Raw genomic sequence first — 12,078 nt, forward strand, 5'->3', positions numbered from 1 at the left:
AAGCCCCAAATACCCCATAACGACAAAGCCCCAAATACCCCATAACGACAAAGCCCCAAATACCCCATAACGACAAAGCCCCAAATACCCCATAACGACAAAGCCCCAAATACCCCATAACGACAAAGCCCCAAATAACGACAAAGCCCCAAATACCCCATAACGACAAAGCCCCAAATACCCCATAACGACAAAGCCCCAAATACCCCATAACGACAAAGCCCCAAATACCCCATAACGACAAAAGCCCCAAATACCCCATAACGACAAAAGCCCCAAATACCCCATAACGACAAAGCCCCAAATACCCCATAACGACAAAGCCCCAAATACCCCATAACGACAAAGCCCCAAATACCCCATAACGACAAAAGCCCCAAATACCCCATAACGACAAAGCCCCAAATACCCCATACCCCATGACGACAAAAAGCCCCAAATACCCCATGACGACAAAAGCCCCAAATACCCCATAACGACAAAGCCCCAAATACCCCATAACGACAAAAGCCCCAAATACCCCATAACGACAAAAGCCCCAAATACCCCCCAAAAAATACCCCATAACGACAAAGCCCCAAATACCCCCAAAAGCCCCAAATACCCCATGACGACAAAAGCCCCAAATACCCCATAACGACAAAGCCCCAAATACCCCATAACGACAAAGCCCCAAATACCCCATAACGACAAAGCCCCAAATACCCCATAACGACAAAGCCCCAAATACCCCATAACGACAAAGCCCCAAATACCCCATAACGACAAAGCGAAAACTAGTTTCAGAAATACCTTATTTACATAAGTATTTAGAACCTTTGCTATGAGACTCGAAATTGAGCTCAGGTGCATCCTGTTTTCGATTGATCATCCTTGAAATGTTTCTACAACTTGATTGGAGTCCACCTGTGGTAAATTCCATTGATTGGACATGATTTTGAAAAGGCACACACCTGTTTATATAAGGTCTCACAGTTGACAGTGCATGTCAGAGCAAAAATCAAGCCATGAGGTCAAAGGGGCGAAGGTTGACCTCTCAACAGGACAACGACCCTAACACAAAGCCAAGACAATGCTGGAGTGGCTTCGGGACAAGTCTCTGAATGTCTTTGAGTGGCCCAGCCAGAGCTTGAATTTGAACCCGATCCAACATCTCTGGAGAGACCTACAAATAGCTGTGCAGCAACTCTCCCCATCCAACCTGACAGAGCTTGAGAGGATCTGCAGAGAAGAATGGGAGAAACTCCCCAAATAGAGCTGTGCCAAGCTTGTAGCATCCTAACCATGAAGACTAAATGCTGTAATCACTGCCAAAAGTGCTTCAACAAAGTACTGATTAAAATGTCTGAGTACTTATGTAAATGTGATATCAGTTTTTTATTTGTAATACATTTGCAAGAATTTTTAAAAATCTGGGGTATTGTGATGTCATTATGGGGTATTTTGTGTAGATTGATGAGAAAAATATTTAATCAATTTTAGAATGAGGCTGTAACGTAACAAAACGTAGAAAAAGTCAAGAGGTTTGAATATTTCCCGAAGGCACTGTATCTACCTCAATTACCTCGTACCCCTGCACATTGACTCAGTACTTGATCTTCCTGGTACTCCCTGTTATAGCATGGCAGGTAGCCGAGTGGTTAGAGCATAGGGCCAGTAACCGAAAGGTTGCTTGATCGAATCCTCTGAGCTGACAAGGTAAAAACTGTTGTTCTGCCCCTGAACCAGGAAGTGAACCCACTGTTCCTAGGCTGTCACTGTAAATAAGAATTTCTTCTTAAATCACTTTAAACTTTAAAAAATAGCCATGTTTTTTTTTTCTTCTTGTGATTCGTTATTCACTTGGTTTTATTTTAGTCCTCTTGTCACTATTTCTTTGTTATTTGTAATTTTTTAAATCTTTCTCTTTGCATTGTTGTGTAGGACCCGTACGTAAGCATTTCACTGACAGTCAACACCTGTTCTTTACGAAGCATGTGACAAATAACTTTTGATTCAAATGTTTTGATAACCATACCCCTGTATACAGCTACACTACAGTTTAAACATTCTGTAATTTAACAGTACAGTAAAGTTAGTTATGAAAAAATCATTGCGAACTCTAGTAAATGGATCGAACCGCAACTAAAACAATAGAAAATGATAACATACAGTAAACACTGCACGTGCAGATATAATGCTTAATAACTTGTTATCTATTAGCCGTTATTATAACGTTATATAATAAATAGTAACTTATGTTACATATACCAGTGGGTTGGTGGGGCCCTCCTGTCCCATGGGGCCCTGTGAAGAAACATGTAGGTTCCGATTCATTCGACACAATATCAACAACGACCCACAACTGGCCACGGACCCCATGGTCCTCACGTCAATTTACAGAACACAGAGAGTTATAGGCTTATTTATTTATATATATATATGTTATAGTTACTAGGAATATGGGATGATTGTTAGGATGGACAAGGGGATGGTTGTTAGGATGGAATACCGGATGGTTGTTAGGACTACCGGGTGATTGTTAGGGTGGACTAGGGGGTAGTTGTCAGGACTACTGGGGTGATTGTTAGGATGGAGTAGGGGATGGTTGTTAGGACTACCAGGGGATTGTTAGGATGGACTAGGGGTGGTTGTTAGGACTACAGAATGGTTGTTAGGGTGAATATAGGATGGTTGTTAGGGTGAATACAGGATGGTTGGTAGGATGGACTATATGTTGCTTGTTAGGACTACGGGATGGTTGTAAGGGTGGAACACAGTATGGTTGTTAGGACTGCGGGATGGTTGTAAGGGTGGAACACAGGATGGTTGTTAGGACTACGGGATGGTTGTAAGGGTGGAACACAGGATGGTTGTTAGGACTATGAGATGGTTGTTAGGACTACGGGGTGGTTGTTAGGACTACGAGATGGTTGTTAGGACTATGGAGTGGTTGTAAGTGTGGAACACAGGATGGTTGTTAGGACTATGAGATGGTTGTTAGGACTACGGGGTGGTTGTTAGGACTACGAGATGGTTGTTAGGACTACGGAGTGGTTGTTAGGACTACAAGATGGTTGTTGTTAGGACTACAGGGTGGTTGTTAGGACTATGGGACAGTTATTAGGACTATGGGACAGTTATTAGGACTATGGATTTGTTGTTAGGGCTGCAGGATTGTTGTTAGGAATCCGGGACTGTTGTTAGGACTAGGGGATGGTTGGCAGGGCATTCTAAGGGTTGGTTGTTAGGACAGACCAGGAGATGGTTGCTAGTGTGGATAGGGGGCCGGTCCTTTGGTTGGAAATGGGGCTGGTTAAGGTGGACTAGGTCTAGGGGTTTAAAGGTCAGAGGTGTATTGCCCACCAGGAGTCTCTCCTCCTTGGTCAGCCACTTGTTGTCCTCCATCATCTGTTGTTTCTGTTGTCTCATCGTCTCCTGCATACGCTCTCTCTCCATCTGCCACAACCGCTGGGCGTCCTCCTTACTGGACGGCTCCACCATCAACTCTCCCTCCTGGTGGAAGGGAGACATGCACGCACACAACCACGCAGGCACACAAACTCATTCATATAGTACAGAGCAAGTAATACAGTAGCCTTTCTTGTTGGGATTATAGCAATATACGCAAGGACATATGACTGGGACAGTCCTCAAGACTACAACCAAATAACTAGTCTAAAAGGAAGGAAGGAAGGAACAACTAGATAACTAGTCTAGATGGAAGGAAGGAAACTACAACTAGATAACTAGTCTAGATTGGAAGGAAACTACAACTAGATAACTAGTCTAGATGGAAGGAAACTAGAACTGGATAACTAGTCTAGATGGAAGGAAACTACAACTAGATAACTAGTCGAGATGGAAGGAAACTAGAACTGGATAACTAGAACTAGATAACTAGTCTAGATGGAAGGAAACTACAACTAGATAACTAGTCTAGATGGAAGGAAACTAGAACTAGACAACTAGTCTAAAATGAAGGAAACTAGAACTAGTTAACTTCATTGGGCTAGGGGGCAGCATTTTCACGTTCGGATCAAAAGCGTGCCCAGAGTAAACTGCCTGCTACTCAGTCCCAGGTGCTAATATATGCATATTATTAGTAGTATTGGATAGACAACACTGAAGTTTCTAAAACTGTTTGAATGATGTCTGTGAGTATAACAGAACTCATTTGGTAGGCAAAAACCTGAGGAAAATCCAACCAGGAAGTGGGAAATTGAGGATTGTAGTTTTTCAACTCATTGCCTAGCGAATACACAGTATCTATTGGGTCATATTGCACTTCCTAAGGCTTCCACTAGATGTCAACCGTCTTTAGAACCTTGTTTGATGCTTCTACTGTGAAGTGGGGGTGGATGAGAGGGGATTGAGTCAGAGGGATGAAGATAGGCATGAGCTGACCGCGTGCTTCACATGAGAGTTACCTTGCTTTCCATTGCATTTCTACAGACAAAGGAATTCTCCGGTTTGAACATTATTGAAGATTTATGATAAAAAAAACATCCTAAAGATTGATTCTAAACTTCGTTTGACATGTTTCTACGGACTGTAACGTAACTTTGACTTTTCGTCTGCACCTAGTGATCACGCGTCATGAATTTGGATTACTGGGCTAAACGTGCGAACAAAAAGGAGGTATTTGGACATAAATTATGGACTTTATCGAACAAATCAAACATTTATTGTGGAACTGGGATTCCTGGGAGTGCATTCTGATGAAGATCCTCAAAGGTAAGTGAATATTTATAATGCTATTTCTGACTTCTGTTGACTAAACAACATGGCGGATATCTATTTGGGTTGTTTTGGAAACTAGAACTAGATAACTAGTCTAAAAGGAAGGAAACTAGAACTAGTTAACTAGTCTAGAAGGAAGGAGACTATAACAGTCAGACCCTGATCTGTTTCACCTGTCCTTGTGATTTTTTCCTCCCCCTCCAGGTCTTGTTTTCCCCAGTGTATTTATCCCTATGTTTCCTGTCTCTCTGTACCAGTGTATTTATCCCTATGTTTCCTGTCTCTCTGTACCAGTGTATTTATCCCTATGTTTCCTGTCTCTCTGTACCAGTGTATTTATCCCTGTGTTTCCTGTCTCTCTCTGCCAGTTTGTCTGCATGCATCAACCAGCATTTTTCACGTTCTCCTCTTTTTGCATGTTTCCAAGTCAACCAGCATTTTTCACGTTCTCCTGCTTTTTGCATTCTCCTTTTTCCAGTCCTCCCGGTTTTGACCCTTGCCTGTTTCTGGACTCTGTACCCGCCTGCCTGACCATTCTACCTGCCTTGACCACGAGCCTGTCTTCCTGACCATTCTACCTGACTTGACCACGAGCCTGTCTGCCACTCTGTACCTCCTGGACTCTGATCTGGTTTTGACCTTTTTGTCTGTCCACGACCGTTCTCTTCCCTACTCCTTTTGATTAATACATATTGTAAGACTCCAACCATCTGCCTCCTGTGTCTGCATTTGGGTCTCGCCTCGTGCCGTGATAATAACTAACTAGATAACTAGTCTGAAAGGAAGGAAACTAGAACTAGATAACTAGAGTCTAGAAGGAAGTAGACTAGAACTAGATAAGAGTCTTGAAGGATGTAGACTAGATAACTAGTTTAGAAGGAAGTAGACTAGAACTAGATAACTAGTCTACAAGGAAGTAGGCTAGCACTAGATAACTAGTCTAGAAGGAAGTACACTAGCACTAGATAACTAGTCTACAAGGAAGTAGACTAGACCTAGATAACTAGTCTAGAAAGAAGTAGACTTGCACTAGATAACTAGTCTACAGGGAAGTAGACAAGTACTAGATAACTAGAGTCTAGAAGGAAGTAGACTAGACCTAGATAACTCGTCTCACCCCCATGCTGCATCGTCGTGGAGATATCACGGGAACCACCAAGCTGTTGCTCATGGAGTCGACAGGAGAGGTGTAGTCACAGGGACTGGCCAGGTCTGGAGAGCTGGCACAAAGGGCCTCATTCAGCTGAATGTGCAGGCCGATACCGTTTCCAAAACGACCCCCAGGTTTCATCCTGCAGGGCTGGAGACATAGGGGCAGAATCGATGACGAGTGGTTAGTAACTTACATGCATATGCTAACAACGCTATGACAGAAAGGCATTGATGCAGAAGGTGTGTGTGTCTGTGGGGGGGGTCATCTAGAAGATACTGTAAGATATTACCTTAGGAGGAGGTTCGTTGAAGTTGATCTTGGCGTCAAAGAACTTGGTGGAGCGTTGTCTGTCTCTCTCTCTCTACCTCCTGCTCCTTCTCCATCCGATGGACGTCACTGTCACAGATCAAACAGACAGTTTTGTAGATGGCATGCCAGGCACTTGGAAGACAAGGGACAAATAGCAAGGAATGAGGAAGGAAAGGAATGAGGAAGGAATGAGCTCTCCCTTAACCAAGGAAATGACAGGAAGGAATGAGTCTGGACATGGCCTGCTCTCCCTTAACCAAGGAATGAGTCTGGACATGACCTGCTCTCCCTTAACCAAGGAATGAGTCTGGACATGGCCTGCTCTCCCTTAACCAAGGAATGAGTCTGGACATGACCTGCTCTCCCTTAACCAAGGAATGAGTCTGGACATGGCCTGCTCTCCCTTAACCAAGGAATGAGTCTGGACATGGCCTGCTCTCCTTAACCAAGGAATGAGTCTAACCAAGGAATGAGTCTGGACATGGCCTGCTCTCCCTTAACCAAGGAATGAGTCTGGACATGGCCTGCTCTCACTAAGGAGCTCTCACTTAACCAAGGAATGAGTCTGGACATGGCCTGCTCTCCCTTAACCAAGGAATGAGTCTGGACATGGCCTGCTCTCCCTTAACTAAGGAATGAGTCTGGACATGGCCTGCTCTCCCTTAATAACCAAGGAATGAGTCTGGACATGGCCTGCTCTCTAACCAAGGAATGAGTCTGGACATTAACCAAGGAATGAGTCTGGACATGGCCTGCTCTCACTTAACCAAGGAATGAGTCTGGACATGGCCTGCTCTCACTTAACCAAGGAATGAGTCTGGACATGGCCTGCTAACTTAACCAAGGAATGAGTCTGGACATGGCCTGCTCTCCCTAATAACCAAGGAATGAGTCTGGACATGGCCTGCTCTCCTTAACCAAGGAATGAGTCTGGACAATAACCAAGGAATGAGTCTGGACATGGCCTGCTCTCCCTTAATAACCAAGGAATGAGTCTGGACCTGCTCTCCCTTAACCAAGGAATGAGTCTGGACATGGCCTGCTCTCACTTAACCAAGGAATGAGTCTGGACATGGCCTGCTCTCCCTTAATAACCAAGGAATGAGTCTGGACATGGCCTGCTCTCCCTTAACCAAGGAATGAGTCTGGACATGGCCTGCTCTCCTTAATAACCAAGGAATGAGTCTGGACATGGCCTGCTCTCCCTAATAACCAAGGAATGAGTCTGGACATGGCCTGCTCTCCCTTAACCAAGGAATGAGTCTGGACATGGCCTGCTCTCCCTTAACCAAGGAATGAGTCTGGACTGCCTGCTCTCCCTTAACCAAGGAATGAGTCTGGACATGGCCTGCTAACCAAGGAATGAGTCTGGACATGGCCTTAACCAAGGAATGAGTCTGGACATGGCCTGCTCTCCCTTAACCAAGGAATGAGTCTGGACATGGCCTGCTCTCCCTTAACCAAGGAATGAGTCTGGACATGGCCTGCTCTCCCTTAACCAAGGAATGAGTCTGGACATGACCTGCTCTCCCTTAACAAGGAATGAGTCTGGACATGGCCTGCTCCCTTAACCAAGGAATGAGTCTGGACATGGCCTGCTCTCCCTTAACTAAGGAATGAGTCTGGACATGGCCTGCTCTCCCTTAACCAAGGAATGAGTCTGGACATGGGCTCTCTTAACCAAGGAATAATAACTAAATGAGTCTGGACATGGCCTGCTCTCCCTTAACTAAGGAATGAGTCTGGACATGGCCTGCTCTCACTTAATAACCAAGGAATGAGTCTGGACATGGCCTGCTCTCCCTTAACCAAGGAATGAGTCTGGACATGGCCTGCTCTCCCTTAACCAAGGAATGAGTCTGGACATGGCCTGCTCTCCCTTAACCAAGGAATGAGTCTGGACATGGCCTGCCTCTCTCCCTTAACCAAGGAATAACCTTAACCAAGGAATGAGTCTGGACATGGCCTGCTCTCCCTTAACCAAGGAATGAGTCTGGACATGGCCTGCTCTCCCTTAACCAAGGAATGAGTCTGGACATGGCCTGCTCTCTTAATAACCAAGGAATGAGTCTGGACATGGCCTGCTCTCCCTTAATAACCAAGGAATGAGTCTGGACATGGCCTGCTGGACATGGCCTCACTTAACCAAGGAATGAGTCTGGACATGGCCTGCTCTCCCTTAATAACCAAGGAATGAGTCTGGACATGGCCTGCTCTCCCTTAACCAAGGAATGAGTCTGGACATGGCCTGCTCTCCCTTAATGAATGAGTCTGGACATGGCCTGCTCTCCTTAATAACCAAGGAATGAGTCTGGACATGGCCTGCTCTCCCTTAACTAACCAAGGAATGAGTCTGGACATGGCCTGCTCTCCTTAACCAAGGAATGAGTCTGGACATGGCCTGCTCTCACTTAACCAAGGAATGAGTCTGGACATGGCCTGCTCTCCCTTAATAACTAAGGAATGAGTCTGGACATGGCCTGCTCTCCTTAAAGGAATGAGTCTGGACATGGCCTGCTCTCCCCTTAACTAAGGAATGAGTCTGGACATGGCCTGCTCTCCCTTAACTAAGGAATGAGTCTGGACATGGCCTGCTCTCCCTTAACCAAGGAATGAGTCTGGACATGGCCTGCTCTCCCTTAACTAAGGAATGAGTCTGGACATGGCCTGCTCTCCTTAACCAAGGAATGAGTCTGGTAACTAAGGAATGAGTCTGGACATGGCCTGCTCTCCCTTAACCAAGGAATGAGTCTGGACATGGCCTGCTCTCCCTTAACTAAGGAATGAGTCTGGACATGGCCTGCTCTCCCTTCACTAAGGAATGAGTCTGGACATGGCCTGCTCTCCCTTAACCAAGGAATGAGTCTGGACATGGCCTGCTCTCCCTTAACCAAGGAATGAGTCTGGACATGGCCTGCTCTCCCTTAACCAAGGAATGAGTCTGGACATGGCCTGCTCTCCCTTAACCAAGGAATGAGTCTGGACATGGCCTGCTCTCCCTTAACCAAGGAATGAGTCTGGACATGGCCTGCTCTCCCTTAACCAAGGAATGAGTCTGGACATGGCCTGCTCTCCCTTAACTAAGGAATGAGTCTGGACATGGCCTGCTCTCCCTTAACTAAGGAATGAGTCTGGACATGGCCTGCTCTCCCTTAACCAAGGAATGAGTCTGGACATGGCCTGCTCTCCCTTAACCAAGGAATGAGTCTGGACATGGCCTGCTCTCACTTAACCAAGGAATGAGTCTGCTCTCCACTTAACTAAGGAATGAGTCTGGACACTTAACCAAGGAATGAGTCTGGACTGGCCTGCTCTCACTTAACCAAGGAATGAGTCTGGACATGGCCTGCTCTCCCTTAATAACCAAGGAATGAGTCTGGACATGGCCTGCTCTCACTTAACCAAGGAATGAGTCTGGACATAACCAAGGAATGAGTCTGGACATGGCCTGCTCTCCCTTAATAACCAAGGAATGAGTCTGGACATGGCCTGCTCTCTTAACCAAGGAATGAGTCTGGACATGGCCTGCTCTCCCTTAACCAAGGAATGAGTCTGGACATGGCCTGCTCTCCCTTAATAACCAAGGAATGAGTCTGGACATGGCCTGCTCTCCCTTAACCAAGGAATGAGTCTGGACATGGCCTGAACCAAGGAATGAGTCTGGACATGGCCTGCTCTCCCTTAATAACTAAGGAATGAGTCTGGACATGGCCTGCTCTCCTTAACTAAGGAATGAGTCTGGACATGGCCTGCTCTCCCTTAACCAAGGAATGAGTCTGGACATGGCCTGCTCTCCCTTAATAACTAAGGAATGAGTCTGGACATGGCCTGCTCTCCCTTAACCAAGGAATGAGTCTGGACATGGCCTGCTCTCCTTAACTAAGGAATGAGTCTGGACACCAAGGAATGAGTCTGGACATGGCCTGCTCTCCCTTCACTAAGGAATGAGTCTGGACATGGCCTGCTCTCCTAACCAAGGAATGAGTCTGGAATGGGAATGAGTCTGGACATGGCCTGCTCTCCCTTAACCAAGGAATGAGTCTGGACATGGCCTGCTCTCCCTTAACCAAGGAATGAGTCTGGACATGGCCTGCTCTCCCTTAACCAAGGAATGAGTCTGGACATGGCCTGCTCTCCCTTAACCAAGGAATGAGTCTGGACATGGCCTGCTCTAACTAAGGAATGAGTCTGGACATGGCCTGCTCTCCCTTAACCAAGGAATTAGTCTCATGGCCTGACATGCTCTCCTTAACCAAGGAATGAGTCTGGACTGGCTCTCTCCCTTAACTAAGGAATGAGTCTGGACATGGCCTGCTCTCTCCTTAACTAAGGAATGAGTCTGGACATGGCTCTCCCTTAACTAAGGAGTGAGTCTGGACATGGCCTGCTCTCACTTAACCAAGGAATGAGTCTGGACATGGCCTGCTCTCCCTTAACCAAGGAATGAGTCTGGACATGGCCTTAACTAAGGAATTAGTTATGCAGTATTTAAGCTACAGTAAGAATCTCACTGTCCCGCTGCTCATACAGTGATATCTGACTAAGATTATAACATGGTATCAGAAGTGATATCTGACTAAGATTATAACATGGTATCAGAAGTGATATCTGACTAAGATTATAACATGGTATCAGAAGTGATATCTGACTAAGATTATAACATGGTATCAGAAGTGATATCTGACTAAGATTTTAACATGGTATCAGAAGTGATATCTGACTAAGATTATAACATGGTATCAGAAGTGATATCTGACTAAGATTATAACATGGTATCAGAAGTGATATCTGACTAAAATTATAACATGGTATCAGAAGTGATATCTGACTAAGATTATAACATGGTATCAGAAGTGATATCTGACTAAGATTATAACATGGTATCAGAAGTGATATCTGACTAAGATTATAACATGGTATCAGAAGTGATATCTGACTAAGATTATAACATGGTATCAGAAGTGATATCTGTGATATCTGACTAAGATTATAACATGGTATCAGAAGTGATATCTGACTAAGATTATAACATGGTATCAGAAGTGATATCTGACTAAGATTTTAACATGGTATCAGAAGTGATATCTGACTAAGATTATAACATGGTATCAGAAGTGATATCTGACTAAGATTTTAACATGGTATCAGAAGTGCTTCAGCCTCGTCAAACATAAAACAGGAGAGATTATTTCAGAGAAATTAATAATGTTCCTTGAGTTTTGTTGGAGCTTAGAGTCATGAAAAGTAGCTAACAGCTAACAGCTCTCTCATGTCTCTTCGTTGTGCAGCCGGAGCGGAGCCGTTGCCATGGATACTCAGGCTCAGAGCCACCATGAGCAGAGCGCATGCAGAGCGAGCAGAGCACGGGGAGCGTGTGACAGACCGAGAGGAGCAGCTAATTGGATTTACTAACGGAGGAAGTTACTTCTGGTTTCGGGTAGAAGCAACTACTGGGTAGTGTACGGTCTGAAGGTCACGGCCATGGGTAGGAATCATTCTTAAAATGAATGTCTATGCAGGGCTCTTAACCACAACCACAACCACAACCCTTTTCAAGTCCTCTCTTTGTGGCACACTGTTACCAGGCTCTATGTGCCAGCGAATCGAGCCTGGGGACAAGGTTATATCGTATTTAATCCAGTGTCTCAGAACATGTCCAGCTCACATCAGTACGTGATGTTAACCAAAAAGAGGCTCTTAGATCTATATAAGGTCATGTGAGTATTGTGCGTGATGTTAACCAAAAAGAGGCACTCAGATCTATGAAAGGTCATGTGAGTATTGTCCATTCAAGTATCCAGGCCAGGGTAGGATCTATTCTTGACGACTTTCTCGGTGAAGTGAAAATAACGAAAAACCCAAGACTATTCCAAATACTTTACGGGACATTTGTA

The 12,078-nt window shown here is 45.1% G+C and overlaps 1 protein-coding gene across 1 annotated transcript in view; it reads right to left on the minus strand.

The window, feature by feature from the left end:
- LOC135505673 (protein-tyrosine kinase 2-beta-like) overlaps nucleotides 1-12,078 on the minus strand; it is an 89,950-nt gene that overhangs the window by 11,425 nt on the left and 66,447 nt on the right. The window contains 4 exon segments of the mRNA XM_064924718.1: nucleotides 3,166-3,495; nucleotides 5,840-6,022; nucleotides 6,165-6,234; nucleotides 6,236-6,271. Of these exon segments, the coding sequence (XP_064780790.1) occupies nucleotides 3,166-3,495; nucleotides 5,840-6,022; nucleotides 6,165-6,234; nucleotides 6,236-6,271 (619 nt within the window).

The sequence above is a fragment of the Oncorhynchus masou genome, chromosome 19 (genome assembly GCF_036934945.1).
Source record: "Oncorhynchus masou masou isolate Uvic2021 chromosome 19, UVic_Omas_1.1, whole genome shotgun sequence".
NCBI lineage: Eukaryota > Metazoa > Chordata > Actinopteri > Salmoniformes > Salmonidae > Oncorhynchus > Oncorhynchus masou.